The sequence below is a fragment of the Hylobates moloch genome, unplaced genomic scaffold, assembly GCF_009828535.3.
Source record: "Hylobates moloch isolate HMO894 unplaced genomic scaffold, HMol_V3 SCAFFOLD_8, whole genome shotgun sequence".
NCBI classification, from domain to species: Eukaryota; Metazoa; Chordata; class Mammalia; order Primates; family Hylobatidae; genus Hylobates; species Hylobates moloch.
In genome coordinates this window covers 79,582,759-79,599,563 of record NW_026652283.1, presented here as the reverse complement: position 1 = coordinate 79,599,563, position 16,805 = coordinate 79,582,759, and the positions used below count along the sequence as shown (strand labels likewise).

Sequence of the window (16,805 nt, the reverse complement as noted above, 5' to 3'; positions counted from 1 at the left end):
AGAGGCTGAGGCAGGAGAATGGCGTGAACCCGGGAGGCGGAGCTTGCAGTGAGCCGAGATCGCGCCACTGCACTCCAGCCTGGGCGACAGAGCAAGACTCCGTCTCAAAAAATAATAATAATAAAATAAATAAATAAATAAATAAATGAGCCCAACTGTCAACAAAATCTCTCAAAACTTGCTGGGTGTAGCGGCTCACATCTGTAATCCCAGCACTTTGGGAGGCCTGAGGTGGGAGGATCACTTGAGCTCAGGAGTTCAATATCAGGCTGGGCAACAAAGTGAGACCCCATCTCTACAAAAAAATTAGTTGGGTGTGGTGATCCAGGCCTGTAGTCGCAGCTACTCTGGAGGCTGAGGTAGGAGGATCACTTGAACCCCAAGAGATCGAGGCTGCAGTGAGCCATGATTGTGCCACTGTACTCCAAACTGAGTGACAGAGCAAGACCCTGTCTCAAAAAAAAAAAAAAAAAGTTGTCTACATCCAACAAGCAAAAGGAATCCTTTATGATAGAAATACAAATACTGGTTACCATTGGGAATATCAATTGGATAGGGCACCAGGTGGCATCCAGGAGTTGCTGAGGATGGTCTATATCTGGGTGGCAGCTGCACAAGTGTCTACAGATTTTAACATTCATTGAGCTATAACTTTGAGATCTGTCCATTTATTGTATTTATATGTCAGTTTTTTTAAGTTTTCTGGCCAGGCATGGCGGCTTATGCCTGTATGGGAGGCTGAGGCAGGAGGATCGTTTGAGATCAGGAGATCGAGACCAGCCTGGACAACATGGTGAAACCCTGTCTCAAAAAAAAAAAAAAAAAAATTAGCTGGGTGTGGTGGCACATGCCTATAGTCCCAGTTACTTGAAAGGCTGAGATAGGAGGGTCACTTGAGCCCCAGAGATCGAGGCTGCAGTGAGCCAAGATCATGCTACTGCACTCCAGCCTGGGTGACAGAGTGAGGCCCTGTCTCAAAAAAGAATAACGGTGGTCTTTATTTGCCATCTTCAGTTCTTCAGCCCTCACTCTCTTCTCCACACACTCTAATCAGGCTTGTCCCTCTCTACACAAAACTGCCCTTGTTAGGGTTCCCAATGACCTATGCACTGCCGAATCCAGTGGTTTGTTCTTCACCCTCACTGCCTTGGCAGCATTCAATGCTTGCTCCCCTTGGGTCCTGAGTCCCCACATTCTCAGATTTCTCCTGGCTGTTCCTGCTCAGCTTCTTTGATAGTTCTGCTTCATATCTCCCCTACCTCCACCACGTGGAATGTCCCAGGGCACAGTCCTGATTGCTGTCTCCCTCTGACTACACTCATTTCCTCCCACCCCACCTTATCCAGGCCTATGGCCGTACATACCATCCTTTCACTCACTATGCCTCCCAGATCCAAGGCTCCAATGCTGATCTCTCTTCTGAAGTCCAGAGTCATACACCTAGCAGCTGACTCTGCAACTCCTCTTGGATGTCTAACAGGCATCTCAAGGGTTACGTGTCCATAAATGATCATTGAATTTTCTTCTCCAAACCCACTCTTCTCCAGTCTTTCCCAGATCAGTTTATGGCATTTCATCCAACCAGCTGTTAATGCCAGAAATGTAGGAGTCATGCTTGATGCCTCTTTCCTGCCCACATCCATGCATCAGCAAGACTTGATTTTAGTTCCAAAACATACCCCAAAGTGACCCCCTTCAATGTACCTGCCCTGCCCAGGCCTAGGCCCTCCCCTTCGTTGCCTGGATGAAGGCAGGGACTTCCACTCTTATTGCAGAATCCTTTTCTGAAAGCAGCTGGGATTATCTAAACAAGGGCTAGCCCAGGTCATTCCTGCTCAAAGGCCCCCATTGCTCCTCATCACACCAAGAACAAAACCCACATTCTGCTCTAAGGCCGTTAGAGCCTGGTTTTGCTGACCTTTTCCCTCCTGCCACCACCACCAATCACAGACACGTGGGCCTTCTTTATGTTTGGCCCTGTCCAGCTCCTGTCCCTCGAGGTCTTTTCCCTGGCTGCTCCTTCTGCCTAAAATGCCCCTCTTCTTCTACTTCTTCTTTTTTTTTTTTTTTTTTTTTTTTGAGACGGAGTCTCGCTCTGTCGCCCAGGCTGGAGTGCAGTGGCACGATCTCCGCTCACTGCAAGCTCCGCCTCCCGGGTTCACGCCATTCTCCTGCCTCAGCCTCCGGAGTAGCTGGGACTACAGGCGCCCGCCACCAGCCCTCATTCCCTGGTATTTTCCTGTTGCTGGTATGTCCAGTCTGTCTGCAGCTACACTACCCTTGAGCCTAGCCTGCGTTGATAGAGCAGCCTCAGGAGAAAGGCTCACCCCGGCACAGACCCTCAGTCTGCACCTGGTACCGGCAGAGGGAATGCCGACGGTCGCGCGTCGCCGCTGGACTCGCGACTAGCCGAGCCCTCCCCACTAGAGGGCAGTCCCGTCTAGCTCGGTTGGGACGCGGCTGAGGCCCCGCCGGTGCGCTGCCACAAAGTCCCGCCCTCTCTCTGAGTCCCCAGACGGGCTGAACCCCACTTCCATCCCGTTCAGGGAGTGCCAAGGCCAGCCTCACGAATGGGTCCCGTGGGTCAGGCCCCGAGGGTCCACAACCTCTCCGGGTCCGACCATCCAGGGCGCTCTGCCTATGTGCGGGCGCGGCACGGCGCCCCGTGGGAGGGACCGCTATTTCACCATTGAAAAAATGGGGAGGATGAGGACCCCACACGGAAGCGACCTGTCCTGCGTCACGCAGCAAACGCAGGGTTCACTCAACCATCTAGGGGCTCGGGGGTCCCGGGACCGACCCCGTCCGGCTTCCAGTTACGACCCCGCCCTTCCCACCAAGAACCGCGGCAGAGTCGGGAGGGACGCCGGGTTTTAGCCCCTCCCCCTTTGGCCGCCGGGCCGGGGCGGGGCGCGGCTACCAGATGTCGGGGCGGCGGCGGCGGGAGCTACGGAGAGCGAGGAGCCGCGCAGGCAGGCGGAGGCTGAGGGCGCCGCTGGCCGGCCCGCCCAGCTCTCTCCGCGCGGCTCCGCCGGGGTTCCAAGAGGAGCCAGTAGGCTCGGTGGGGGCCCCGGCACGGATATGCATAGCGCTCGGCTTGACAGCTTCCTCAGCCAGCTCCGCTGGGAACTGGTGAGGCTCGGGAGTGGGTGCGGTTAGTGAGGACGCGTGCGGGGTGCCAGGCTGCCGCCCGGCCGGAACAACAGACGGGTGCGGGGTGGCCCCAGCGTGCCCGTCCGAGGCGGGGTGGGGGCGGCGGGGCGCGGCGCATATGGCTCAGATGGCCCGCGTCGGGTTTCGGACGGTTGGGAACTGCGCTGAGCATCAGATAACAGCATCCAGCTGGCCGTGCTGCTGGAACGGCGCGGGAGGAGAGAGTGGAAGGGGGACTTCTTTGGGGGCGGGGCATGGGGCGGCAAGGGACTAACGAGGTGCTGGCGCTGCTGTGAACGCCCCCTACTTCAGGCTGGCCTATGCCTCCCTTCTCTACCCCTCACCTAGCAAGCGCTCTTTCTGTGAAAGACGCTTTGGGCTTTGGGAGCTGAATCCCCCAATAGGCACTGGATGCCCCTCCAGTCCTGGGCAGGACCTACCTCCCCGTTCAGGCCCGAAACTCTGCCTGCCTGCCTGCCCGCCTGCCCTGGTGGCGGGTGCCGACTTGCCCGGCCCTGCATGCTGCAGCCTGCCGGACTGCCACCAGGTCGGCGGATGAGAACCACACCAGCTTCGAGTGCCAGCACCCCTATGCCTGCCCTGTGCTCACTAGCACCCTGCTGCCCAGGCCAGCAGGCCTATCTAACCTTCCTGGACCCTCTGTTCTCTGGGCTGGCGTGGTGACAAGTGATACCTCTCCGACTTCTGCCCTCTCTTCCCCTCAGTTGTGTGGTCGGGACACAGGCTCACCCCCAATGCCTGGTCCCCTGCAGCCAACTCCCCAAACTGGCCCAGATGTGCAGCCCAGCCAGCAGCTTAGGGCCTCGGGTGCCTTGGAAGAGGACTCAGTCTGCTGTGTGGAGGAGGAGGAAGAGGAGGAGGAGGAAGCAGTGGTGACAGAAGACAGGGATGCAGCCTTGGGAGGCCCCAGAGAGCATGCCCTGGACTGGGACTCTGGCTTCTCGGAGGTGTCAGGCAGCACATGGCGAGAGGAAGAACTGCCTGTATCCCAGCGCCCAGCACCCTCAGCACAGCCCCTTCGTAGGCAGCGCCTCTCAGTCAGTGGCCTCCCCATGCCCAGCAGGGCCCCTGTAGCCAGTGTACCACCTGTCCACCGTCCACGGCCCAAGTCCACCCCAGACGCCTGCCTGGAGCACTGGCAGGGACTGGAAGCAGAGGACTGGACAGCAGCCCTACTGAACAGGGGTCGCAGTCGCCAGCCCCTGGTACTAGGGGACAATTGCTTTGCTGACTTGGTGCACAACTGGATGGAGCTGCCTGAGACAGGGAGTGAAGGGGGTGACGGAGGTGGGCACCGTGCCCGTGCTCGGCCCCCTCAGTTCCTGCTTGGCCTCTCCGAGCAGCTTCGGCGCCGGCTGGCCAGGGCTCGGCGGACAGCTATGGCAGGAAAGCGGCTGTCATGCCCACCTCGCCCAGAACCTGAACTGCCTGCGGATGTCTCACGCTTCGCAGCCCTCATGAGCTGCCGTAGCCGCCAGCCCATCATCTGCAATGATGTCAGCTACCTCTGACCCTGCCCTCCAGCCTGGGACAATAAAAGTCTTTTTTCTAGACTGTCCTGGCTCCATACCCCTGAGGCACTAAGAGGCAGCCCCAGCCCTGTGAGGCACTGCCCAAGCAGACAAATCTTCTGAAGAGCTTTTTTTCTCTGTGTGAAGGTCCCTGTCATGCCCATGTCACACCCGTGTGCATTAGTGCACTGTTTTCTATCATCCGTCCTCTCCACTATGCCTTCCTTTAACAAGCATTTATTGAGTGCCTACTGTGGGCTTACAATGCAGGGCTTGGGATCCAGGGCTCCATTGAGCTAGGTGACAGGGTGGCTGCCTTGTCACAGCTCATAGTGCAGAGGTGGGAAGGCAGTGTCCTCCTTGTCACCCTCACAGCTCAGCTCCAGCACCAACACCCGCTGCCCAGGAGCAGGTACCTGGCCTGTCAGCTGCTGAACCAGTTCTGTCACCCTGGTGGGGGTGGGGTTTAGGGGAGATTGGAGAGGTGAGCCGTGGCAGGCAGAGGGCAGCCTGGCATGGACTAGAGAAGGTGCTGGCAGGCCATCAGGAGCCCAAGCCAGAAGCAGGAGCTGCTCAAGACAGGAAACATCTGAAACTATTTTAGGAGCAGCTGGTGAGGCAAGCAGGAGGCAGGAAGCTATGGGTCCCTTGGGAGTGGTCTGTGAAAGGGGGGCTGTGCAGCATGTGGGGAGCCCGTGGGGCTGGCCAAATAGGCAGCTCCTGAAGACTCCTCCTCAGGCTCTCGGCCCTCACCCCACCTCCAGCCCGTTTGCTGGCTCCATTTGGCGAAAGAATGTTTGGGAAAGTGTGAGGGGCCCAGAATGGGGCTGGGAAGACAAAAGGCTGTGTGGCCCCTAGCCCCAGCCTCCAGGCACTGGTGGGGCCTGTCTAAAGCCCCAAGTGGGCTCACCTGAGGGGCAGGCGCTGGGCTTGCTTTTCAGGTGGCCATCCGGCCGAATAGAGCAGGGCAGGGCCGTGCAGCAGCATCCTCACCCTCAACCCATGCTGCTCCTAGAGGAGAATGGTCAGACACCAGCTGGGCCGGGCTGGGCTGAGCCTGGGGGTTGGGGTAGGGACAGGGCACACCTGAAGATGAGCCAGCAGCGACTCCAGGGTCCTCTCAGGCTTCCCAGCTGGTACCTTCAGACGGTCCCAACAGGTCCACTTCAGGTGATGGAACTGGGATGAGGTAGAGGAGGAGTGAGAGACTTCTTACCTCCCCCCAACCCCCATCCCAGTTACCAGCAGCCTTTCCTAGGGGAAGAGCTGGACTAGCAGGAAACAGGAGCCAGGGGGTGGGGGTGGGCGGGGGAGGTGGGATCTGGGCCCAGAGTCTCAGCCCCCTCCCCGTCCAGGCTGGGGCCAGCACAGGAAATGGGGCTATGGGGCCTGCACAGGGAAACAGACGATCCATCACATGGGCCGGTTGTGAGAGTGGGGGATGAGGGGGTGGTGCTTCCTGAGGAAACCCAGAGCAGGGCCCCTGCAGCCTCTGATAAAGCTGCTTGTTCCTCAAAGACAAGGCTGGGAGCTGGGGGGCACATCCTGTCCCCCAATCTTGTATGTACTATCACTGCCTTGGGCTACTCATTGGGACACAGGGGCAAAGGGCACAGTGACCACCAGGGCCCCACTGTCCCAGAGACCCCAGCAGGGATACAATGCATAGAGGCTTCCTCCTCCTGTTCCCTCTTTCCTTCCAAGAGTCTTGGAGTTCTGGTACCTAGACTAAGGACAGAAGGATGGCTGGCAGGTATCTAGAGACCAAGACAGGGAGTGCCTATCAGACCCTGAGAAAACACACGGGTCAAGCTGAGACTAGGCTAGAGGCGAGATGGGGGCTTCTTCACCCGCTTCACTCTAGACAAAGGTAGCCTGTGTGCTGGTTAGAGGCAGGGTGCCTCACAAAGGGGCTCTGTGTGCTAGTCCAGAGGGACCCCAGGCTGCTCAGCAGAAGCCCAGTGCTGGCCCATGACCTCTGCCCTCTCCCCTCGTGAGGGCATTCCTTCTACCCTCATCCTTGCACCAAGGAAATGCCAACTGCAGAGCCTGGGCACAAGGCTGGAGGCATTCACAGCCCTGCAGTCACAGGAACACACACATGTGTGCCCACATGCATCTCCATGCATGCCCACATTGAGGACACAGGAAGATGGGAGCCCTGCACTCCCATTTGACACATAGATGTGCAAACTTGCTCCTTCCATACCCACACTCCAGGGACGCCAGACCCCAGTTGCACTCACAACTGTGACACAAATACACTCAGGGCTGCAGACCCCACACCTCTAGTGGCAAGCCTATTATCCTTTAACTCAGCTTGTAGGAGGTAGGCCAGGGCCCCCGTACCATGCAGGGGGAAGCTAAACTCTTTCTGGGGCTGATGCCCTGGTCCCCTCCCCACTACCTACCCCTCAGGGGTACTCCAAGGAAGGAGGGGACTGTGGGGGATGTCTGGCTCCACTAATGAGTTAAAGCTGCAGCTCCCCCAGATCCTGAGCTTTGGAGGGTTGGGGGTGGGGATGGCTGACGGCTGCTTCCTGTGTCTGACAGGTCCCAGCCTGGCTTCATAGCAGGAAGAGGGCTGGAGGGAGTCTTCAGGACTTCTGCACAGTCTGAGTCTCAGTGAGAGCCGGCAGCTAGATTGGGGCCTGTGTGGGCAGGTGCAGGGGAAACCCAGGCCTAGTGGGGCTAAGGGTGGGGTATCACGGGCTCACCGTCTGGATGGCTGGGGCAAAAGGCATATAGCGGATGAAGTAGTTTTCAGCCAGATGTAGGTAGCTGTGGCGAAAGGCACTACGAGGCCGTGGCCCACCCACCACCTTATACAGCTCCAGGCCCAACAGGCCTGCCACAGCTGCTGTAGTGGTGGCAATGGCTGGGATAATCTGGCCCACAATTCGCTTGCTCTGCCAAGGACAAGAGATTTGGTCTGGGCCCAAGGCGTAGGGCCAGGGTTTGCCCTCCACCTCCAGACCCAAGCCTCAAGGGGTGGGGTTACCTGGGCACGGTTGACCGGTGGAATCCCATAGTTCTGACATCTCAGGCTAGCTGCTGCTGCCACAAAGTCTACATGGAAGTTGCTGTCATCATCCTGTAAGGCCCAAGTCAAAGTAGTGTTAACACTGCAGCTGTGCCCCTCACCATGGCCCACTGTGTGCCACTGCACAGGTCTCCACACAGTTCTGTCGGGGGGTTGCCCACCATCTCTTGATCAGACAGGCTGAGGTTCAGGGAATGTGAGCTGCTTCCAGGGTCTTGCTGGGAGAATTCAGGCCAAGGGGCTCCAAAACTAACTTATTAGCTCCTGACCTTTCTCCACAAACTCCCCAGCCCCACTCCTCGCTGCCACTTGGGCTCCCACCTTCTCAAACATCAGAGGCTTCAGGGGAGGACCCACACTCCAGACTTGCAGGGCTTTGTTCAGTTCCTTCTGCTGCTCAGGGCCTGTCAGCGGAGGGGATGTTGAGGCAGTCCTTAGCCCCTGTCTCCTGCACTCTTCTTGGAGCCCTGTGCCTATTCTTGGTCTTTGCCAAGCCTGTCACTTACTATTCCCTGATCAAATCAAGAAGCCCCCTTAATTAATGCTACAGTCTCCCCTCTAGAAGCCCCAGTCTTCACCCGTGTGTGCTCATGACCTCTGTGACTCTGTCCTCACCTGCAGGCCATAGCTAGGCACTCCCCAGGAACCAGTGGATTTTATTTATTTACTTATTTATTTTGCCAAGAATCTGCCACAAGAACTGGGATGTCGGGTAGGCAGCAGGGAGAAGACCTACTGAGGGAGAAGACCAGAGGATAAGCCTGAAACTATGGGGGAGTGAGGTTAGGAGGCATGAGAGGTAGCGAATTGGCTGTAGATCCCCTAGGCCCTATCTTTCTTCTGCAGCACAGGCTGAGGACAGGACAGGTTCAGGCCTTTGAAAGACAGCATGAGGGGCCAGGGCCAGGAGCCTCACCAAACTCAGCAGAAGCCGAAGCCAGCTCCAGATTACTAGCAAAGATGGGGGCCATCTGTTGGGGGTCAGGCTGTGGCAGCAGCTTCAGCAGCTCCCTGAGTGCAGTCCAGTCCTGTGAGCCAGGCAGCCCATGCATCTGGGCATACAGATTGGCAGCTGCCAGTACGTAGAGGAGGTGTGTGTCCTGCAGCCAGACCAAGAGCAGGAACAGAGGCATGGGTGCGAGTGAGCACCCATGTATGGGTGCATGGGGTGGGGGTCACTGTCCATTTGTGGATCTGTTTGAGTGCCTGCCTTTGCCTCACATGTAGACACCCATATGTGCACAAGCATGGCTCTCTCTGGGCATCTATGCATCTCTGCAGAATGCAGAAATGCCTACCTCTGCTCTGAGGGGCCACATCTCTATCTTGGAGCTCCCTAGAGAATCCCACTCACTTGGTTGGTGTCAAACTCCAAGGGCTGGGGACACTGTTTGGGACCTGACCAGAAGGGAGTTCCATCCTCAAGCACCTAGGTAGGTAAGTAGAAGCTGCTGGGCTCAGTCTGGTCCCCCTGAGCCCCCAGCGTCCCAACCCCTAGCCACACACTTTATTAGGTGGGAAGTGCCTCAGCAGCTGTTTGATGCCATAATGGAAGCAGAGTTTCCAGTGGCCAAGAGCCCACGCCACACAGTCTTGCCAGTTCTGTGGACGCACTCTCAGGACCCCAAGCACTGGCTTCAGTAAGGTGAGTGTCTGTGGCCCATCCATGTCTGCCAGGGAAGTGTGTGCCCTGCAGAGAGAGGAGGAAGTGTGAGACTGAGTCCTGCAGACTCGTGCTTGGAGCCCTGGACTCCCATCTGCCTCTGTTGGTGGCCTTACTGTTGGTGGTGGTTGATGGTCTCTGCAGACAGTCGGAAGAGTCCCTCAAACTCATGCCGGGCCCACTGTGGAGGAGGGAGGAAGAATGAGGTGTCAGGTGGCGAACAGGTCTGCAGCTGAGGGCTGAGCTGGGTGGGGTGGGAGTCTCCAGGGTGCTTCCTACCTGCAGGGTGTGCTCGGCTGTGCTAGGGAAGTACCGCACAGTACAGACAGGGTAGGGGGCATCCTCAGAAGCTGCAGCTGAGGCAGGGGCTCTGTAGGCCTCAGTCACATGTGGCATGAATACTGTAGCACTGCCCCAGGTGCCCGATGTGCCTGCCTCCAGCAGTGGCTTCAGATAGTGGGTGCAACGAGCAGCCACATAGTGCCCTGGCAAGGGAGCAGTGGGTCAGAAGTGGGGCTGGCACAGCTGTGGGCAAGGGACTGACCTCCGAAGTCAAGCACTCACGGGCCTGGAAACTGTCCAGGGCGGCAGCCACGCCATCCACACGGGAGAAAAAGTTATCCCCATAGATGTGCTCTGTGGTGGGATCCAGTGGGTAGGTAAGCGGGATCACCTGTAAGTCTGGGTTCAGGCCCTGGGCAGCTGCTGCAGCCACCTCTGCCTTGGGTCTCTGGGAAGAGGGCAGGAAGATGTTGGGTGGGAAGCTGTATGGGAGGACGGTCTGGGATGCAGGAGTGTGGAGAGGGGTTAGCACTCACACCAACGTCCTGGGACCTGAAGAGGAACTGACGGCTGAGATTGGAGCGCTCTATGTGGTCCATGTCGACAACAGTCAAGCCCCCACTCTTCCCGGCCCCTAGTCCCACTAGGGCAAAGACTTTGAGCAGCTCACAACCAATGGCACCAGCGCCCACCTGTTGGCAGGAACAGCCTTAGCCACAGGGGCTGGGCTGGCTCTCCCAAAGGCACCCCCAGTCTCACCCCACAGCTCACCAGGAGGTAGTGCTGGTGGCTCAGTTTCTCCTGAAAACCAGCCCCAAACACTGCAATTTGTCCATCATAGCGGCTGCCTCTCTAGGGGACGGAGACAGGGGTCAGTGATGGCTACTGGCCTGTATCTCCTTCTTACACTGAGTTTTCTGAATCAGGACCTGGAGGCCATTCCTCATGCTTCTCCCCTAGTCCTGATTTTGGACAAGGCTTGCACTCCTATCCCAGGCTCTCACCGGGGCACAGTCCTCAGGACTGGGAAGGAGCTCCCCGTCTTCCGGAAGACAATCAAGGGCATCAAAGTAAAGCCACTGGTCCAGAGGCATGAACTTCCTGGAGATTGCCTAGGGGCAGCACTTCAAGCTGGGCACTCCTGCCGCCTCCTGACCCCCCTCAGATCCTGGCTGGAGGCTGCACCCAGGTTGGTGAAGCCTCCAGGGCTGCTGTCTAGCGCTGGGTGCCCTCTGACACACACACTGATCTCCACATCTTCCCAGTACTCCCCACACCTATGCCTCTGCCCACCTTCACCACTTCCTGGGCAGCTACTGCACCAAGCATGGCCACCATAGGGCTCAAGACACCTGCACTGCTTAGGGCGACTGTCCGCACTAGGGCTTCATCCAGTGGCTCTTCCTCTGTCCACTTCAGTGGTTCCAGGTCCTGGGCCAGGCCCACCACGGTCTCTGCATCAACCTGTTGGTAGGACTCTGTGGGCATAGTAGCCCCAGCCTGAGCTCCACTCATGACTCAAATCCTTCCAGCTACCCTCCATCCACCCTGTTCCACAGAAGAGGAAGCAGAAGCCCGGGTGGGAAGGCCTGGCCCTGCTGCCAGCCTGCGCAGCACCACCAGAGGATGCCCAGTACCAGACAGAAGCCCAAGAGGCTTCACTAATCTGCGTGCAGCTTCCAGCACAGATCTGAGGGGTCGGGGTGTAGCAGGAGTCCCCAGGATGTGTGCCTGGCACTTCCATGGAACCAGTCTCTACTCTAAAGGCTGCAGAGTTGGGAGATCAAACTTGGATTTGTGAATGGTCATTGTTGCCTCTGGCAGGTGGGACCCCAATAAATGACAGAGGCTGGGGGTGGGAGCAACAGGGCTACTCACAGGATCCCAGGGCTGGGGTGGCCGGCCATGGAGGTGCTGGAACTCGTGCAGTGCACAGAAGGCCTGATGCAGGCAATGGGCACGGTGAACTTCCTGGGAGCTCTGGGCCACCACATGGGGCTGGAGCAGGGCTGTGTCCAGGGACTTCTGCAAGGGCACCTGGCTCAGGGTCTAGTCCAGAATGCTATGGGCCCCTCAAGGCGACCAAGCTTCCCTACCTCAGATGCACTTGCACTCACATGTCTCACAGTCTTGGGTCTCTTGACTTCAGTGATAGCCCCACCACGCAAGTACTGAGAGAAAGTTGTTGTGTCTCCAATCTCCAGGGACCCATCCTCTGAGGGAGTTGCAGTCTAGTCAGTCTGATCCTTGAGCCTGAGTAATTCCCACACCCCATCCTATCTTGAATCTGTGTCCCAGACCTTGCTGCACCTTGTAGAAGGTGGAGGGAGAAAAACCCATCCCAAGGGCCAGGCTGTGCTCACTTCCAGTGGAGGCTTGGGCCCTGCACCTGGAATTGGAATGGGATTGGCTTACCCCGCACGTGGATAGACCGGGGATCACAGTCGTTGAGCTCAACCATTCCCTCAATTCCTGAGAAAGTCACCAAGTCTCCATCACGGAAGTAGTGGGTATTGGCCCCTTTCCTCAGAGTGAGAATGCCAGGGGAGCCCTGGGTAGGAGGATGCTTGGCTCAGGGGTGCCTGGACCTGCCTTCCACAGGCCCTGGCAGCCTTTCCTTGGTCAGCAGGTGAATGCCTACAGCTCAGCACCCACCTGGGAGATGTGCTGGATGGCAGCTGTCAGGGGTTCTGCCTCTGTGGGGTCCTGCACAGTGAAGTCCTCACCAAAGTCACAGAACAACTGCCTGAGATGGGGTGGTAGGGGTCACTGAGGCGGCTTACAGGTTGTACTTAAGGATAGGGGATACTAGGGCAGGGCCAGAGGGCCAGAATTGGGAAAGGAATGTAAGGAGAGGCTTGGGAACTAGAATTTGAGAGGGTTACTGGAGCAGGTCTGGAGGCTAGGTTGGAGGAATCAGAGGGCAGGACTGGGGACCAGAATCAGAAAGGCATGCTGGGATAGACCTGAGGCTGGTTGGAGGGGCACTGGAGCAAGCCTGGAGCTGAGGACAGCATGGGGCCAGTTGCTGGCTGTAATATGGTAGGCTGGGCAGGCAGTCTTACTCACCCCACGAGGCCCCGGGTGTCAGCCGCCAGAAAGCAAACTCCATGCTTATGGCACAAGGTACCCACCTTCAGCTGCTCCTCCAGCTTCGCAGCAGTCAGCACCACCACCTGGGTGGACACAGTGATCAGCAGGGCCAAAACCACTGCCTAGCCCTTCCTGCTCTTGAGGGCTGCAGGCCTGAGCTGACCTGGAAGTCCAACAGCAGGTCCTCAGTGATGTCACCCGTGTGCACGACAACCTGGACAGCTCTGTTGAGCTGAGCCAAGAGCTCTTGAGAGGCCTCGGCTCTGCTCCTTTCCAAGTCCTGCTCTGAGAGGAGAAACTAGGGAGAGAGCCAGTGCAGCCTGAGCAAAGACACTCCTCTTGGGCCGTGCCCCCACCTTGGTCTGGCAGCCCACAGCCCCCCGGCACACTTACCTGGGCAGCCAGGTCGGACCAGCAGGTGGGGTGGGGATCATGCAGAGTGAGGCTGCCCACACCCATCAGGACCAAGTTCTTGGCCACCTCGGCCCCCAGGCCCTGCAGGCCTGACACCAAGACCCTGGCTCCCTGAATCCTCTGCATGGCAGGTAAGCCCAGCACATACCTGTGGATGGGAAGCAGAAGGCAAGCAGTTGTAGATCAAGGTCTGAAGACCATCCCACTCTCCACCCCCCGACCTCGGGTCTCACAGCTGTCTTGAATACAGCTCCTCATCCAGCAGCTTCGAAGTGTCCAGGGCATCCATCCTCAAACCTGGGGCTGAACAGTAGGCTGCAGCGCTCAGAGATAGGGTCTTAGTGTAGGAGGCAGTGACAGTAGGGGCCAGTGCCCTGCTGGAGCCAGTGCAAACAGGAACCAAGGCCAAGGGAATAAGGGACGCTGCTGGTCACAGCTCTCTTCCTGGCTCCTCTGGAGAAAAGAAAAGTGAAAGTTAAACTATGCTCTGAGCTGGCTCCTGATCCTGCCTCCAGATGCCAGCCCCAGACAGGCCATTCAGGGTCTAAAACCTGGGATGAGTTCCAGGACTCCAAGAGGTGATCAGTCTCTGAGTGTCAGACCTGAGGGTGGGAGGCATGGGGCAGCCACATTCACACATGTTCTTATTTTCCTTTTAGACTTTTATTTTGAAATAATTATAGACTCATAAGAAGTTGCAAAAAAAATAGTGCAGAGAGGTCCTCTGTCTCCTTTTGCCTTGTTAGGAACCTGGGGCCAGTTCTCTGGGAGATGGACCACTGTTTGTCACAAAACTCCATAATAGCCAAACCAAGTGCTGTCTTAAGTTCTTTTTTGTTGTTGTTGTTAATTTAGGTGAAATTCATGTAATATAAAGTTAACAATTTTAAAGTGTACAATTCAGTGGCATTTAGTGCATCCACAATGTTGTTCAACCATCACGTCTCTCTAGTTCCAAAATTTTTCATCATCCACAACGAACATACCAAACACATTCAATAATTACCATACATGTGGCCGGGCGTGGTGGCTCACACCTGTAATCCTAGCACTTTGGGAGGCCAAGGTGAGCGGATCACCTGAGGTCTGGAGTTCGAGACCAGCCCGGCCAACATGGTGAAACCCCATCTCTACTAAAAGTACAAAAATTAGCCAGGCATGGTGGTGCGTGCCTACATGTAATCCCAGCTACTCGGGAGGCTGAGGCAGAAGAATTGCTTGAATTCGGGAGATGGAGGTTGCAGTGAGCTGAGATCAAGCCACTGCACTCCAGCCTGGGCAACAGAGTGAGACTCAGTCTCAAAAAAAAAAAAAGAATTGCAAAATGTGACCTCTTATGTCTATTTTCTTTCACTTACAATGTTTTCAAAGTTCATAGAGTTTATAGCCTGTATCAATATTTCATTCATTTTAATGGCTTAATAATAGTCCATTATATGTGTATACCACAATTTGTTTATCCATTCATCTGTTGATGGACATTTGGGTTATTTCTAACTTTTGGATTTCTGAATAGTGCTATGTCCTTTTTTTTTTTTTTTTTCTTTTTGAGACAGTCTCACTGTGTTGCCCAGGCTGGACTGCAGTGGCACAATCACAGCTCACTGCAGCCTCGATCTCCTGGGCTCAATTGATCCTGCTGCCTCAACCTTCCAAGTAGCTGGGACTAGAGGTGTGCACCACCACACCCAGTTAAAGTAGTTTTTGTTTGTTCGTTTGTTTTTGAGACAGGGTCTCACTCTGGTTGCCTAGGCTGGAGTGCAGTGGTGTGATCATGGCTCACTGCAGCCTCAGCGTCTTGGGCTCAAGCAATCCTCCCACCACAGCCTCCTGAGTAGCTGGGACCACAGGCATGCACCGCCACATCTGGCTAATTTGTCTGTTGTTTTTTTTTTGAGACGGAGTCTCGCTCTGTTACCCAGGCTGGAATGCAATGGCACAATCTTGGTTCACTGCAACCTCCGCCTCCCGGATTCAAATGATTCTTCCGACCCAGCCTCCCGAGTAGCTGGGATTACAGACACCCGCCATCATGCCCGGCTAACTTTTGTATTTTTGTAGAGATGGGGTTTCACCGTGTTGGCCAGGCTGGTCTTGAACTCCTGACCTCAGGTGATCCACCCGCCTTGGCCTCCCAAAGTGCAATTTTTCTTTTTTTATTTTTAGTAGAGATGGGGTTTTGCCATGTTGCCTAGGCTGGTCTCGAATCTCTGGACTCAAGCAATCTGCCCACCTCAGCCTCCCAAAGTGCTGGGACTACAGGCGTGAGCCACCGCACCTGGCTTTGGCTAATTTCTTTTTTTTTTTTTTTTTTTTTTTGGGATGGAGTCTCGCTCTGTCACCCAGGCTGGAGTGCAGTGGCGCGATCTCGGCTCACTACTAGCTCCGCCTCCCAGGTTCACGCCATTCTCCTGCCTCAGCCTCTCCGAGTAGCTGGGACTACAGGTGCCCACCACCACGCCCGGCTAATTTTTCGTATTTTTAGTAGAGACGGGGTTTCACCGTGGTCTCGATCTCCTGACCTCGTGATCCGCCCGCCTCGGCCTCCCAAAGTGCTGGGATTACAAGCGTGAGCCACCGCGCCCGGCCGCTTTGGCTAATTTCTTAATTAATTACTTGTTTTTGTAGAGATTGGGGGGTGGGTAGTGCTATCTTGCCCAGGCTGGTCTCGAATGCCTGGCCTCAAGCGATTCTCCCACCTTGCCCTCCCAAAGTGCTGGGATTACACGTGTGAGCCACCATGCCCAGCCTGATTCTTGAACAAGTACTATGTTGCCCAGGCTGGTCTCAAAATCCTGGGGTCAAGTGCCTCGGCTTCCTAAAGTGCTGGGATTACAGGTGTGAACCACGGCATCGGGGCTGTTTTCAGTTTTTTGGGGCATATATACAGGAGTAGAGTTGCTGGGTCATATGGTAATTCTGTATTTGTTTGTTTATTTATTATTTATTTATTTATTTTGAGACAGGATATCACTCTGTCACCCAGGCTGGAGTGCAGTGGCGCAGTCTGGGCTCACTGCAGCCTCAAACTCCCTTCCAGGCTCAAGTGATCCTTCTGTCTTAGCCTCCCAGGTAGCTGGGACTACAGGCATGTGCCACCATGCCTAGCTAATTTTTTGTAGAGATGAAGTCTCACCATATTGCCTAGGCTGGTCTCAAACTCCTCGGATCAAACAATTCTCCCACCTCAGCCTCCCAAAGTGCTAGGAGATTACAGGCATGAGCCACTGCACCTGGGTTTATGTTGAACTTTTTGAGGAACCACCAAACCGTATTCCCATTTTGTATTCCTACCAGCAATATACAAAAATTTCTATATATCCACACTGTTGCCAATACTGGTTATTTTTCTTTCCTTTTTTAAAAAAAAGACACCAATCCTAGTGAACGTGAAGAGGTATGTCTTTATGGTCTTTTGTTTGTTTTCATTCAATAACATTTACTGGGTGTGACAGAAGTACTAGGTACAGAAACCAGGGCTGGATTTTGAAGTAAAATGCTATCTTTAATAGACTCCAAAGAGTATTTAAGGAAATTCAATATCCATTCCTGCTTTTTAAAACTCTCATTAAAATAGAAATAGATAAAATTTTTAAATTGTGGTAAAATATACATAAGATAGAAT

General features: G+C 55.6%; 2 protein-coding genes across 3 annotated transcripts; one reads left to right on the top strand and one right to left on the bottom strand.

Moving 5' to 3' along the window:
- Positions 1-2,948: 2,948 nt before the first annotated feature.
- INKA1 (inka box actin regulator 1) lies at positions 2,949-4,728 on the top strand. 2 transcript variants are annotated; one of them, XM_058442266.1, is made up of 2 exons: positions 2,949-3,132; positions 3,927-4,728. In XM_058442266.1, the coding sequence occupies exons 1-2, from the start codon at positions 3,082-3,084 to the stop codon at positions 4,683-4,685; spliced, it is 810 nt and encodes a 269-aa protein (XP_058298249.1). In that variant the 5' UTR covers positions 2,949-3,081; the 3' UTR covers positions 4,686-4,728. The 2 variants fall into 2 exon arrangements, with proteins under 2 accessions (XP_058298249.1, XP_032017447.1); XM_032161556.2 differs by having other exon boundaries at positions 3,879-4,728.
- Positions 4,729-4,906: 178 nt separating this feature from the next.
- UBA7 (ubiquitin like modifier activating enzyme 7) lies at positions 4,907-13,644 on the bottom strand. Its single transcript, XM_032161511.2, has 24 exons — positions 13,414-13,644; positions 13,160-13,328; positions 12,930-13,064; positions 12,743-12,849; positions 12,329-12,419; positions 12,089-12,224; positions 11,791-11,888; positions 11,552-11,698; positions 10,967-11,137; positions 10,678-10,785; positions 10,445-10,525; positions 10,210-10,365; positions 9,956-10,121; positions 9,671-9,876; positions 9,508-9,572; positions 9,235-9,418; positions 9,083-9,157; positions 8,645-8,828; positions 8,050-8,132; positions 7,687-7,779; positions 7,403-7,594; positions 5,772-5,864; positions 5,596-5,696; positions 4,907-5,135 (listed from the first exon to the last, which is right to left on the bottom strand). Exons 1-24 carry the CDS (start codon positions 13,467-13,469, stop codon positions 5,006-5,008), a joined length of 3,027 nt encoding a protein of 1,008 aa, XP_032017402.1. The 5' UTR covers positions 13,470-13,644; the 3' UTR covers positions 4,907-5,005.
- Between the last annotated feature and the right edge of the window lie 3,161 nt (positions 13,645-16,805).

What these genes read in the sequence shown, in the direction of transcription:
- INKA1 (XM_032161556.2), top strand. Translation starts at nt 3,082, where the DNA reads ATGCATAGCGCTCGGCTTGACAGCTTCCTCAGCCAGCTCCGCTGGGAA. An exon ending in GCCAGCTCCGCTGGGAACTG is followed by an intron (nt 3,133 to 3,878) that starts GTGAGGCTCGGG and finishes TCTTCCCCTCAG; the next exon opens with TTGTGTGGTCGGGACACAGG.
- UBA7 (XM_032161511.2), bottom strand. Translation starts at nt 13,469, where the DNA reads ATGGATGCCCTGGACACTTCGAAGCTGCTGGATGAGGAGCTGTATTCA. An exon ending in CCATCCAGCACATCTCCCAG is followed by an intron (nt 12,225 to 12,328) that starts GTGGGTGCTGAG and finishes CCTCCTACCCAG; the next exon opens with GGCTCCCCTGGCATTCTCAC. An exon ending in CAGCCGAGCACACCCTGCAG is followed by an intron (nt 9,573 to 9,670) that starts GTAGGAAGCACC and finishes CCTCCTCCACAG; the next exon opens with TGGGCCCGGCATGAGTTTGA.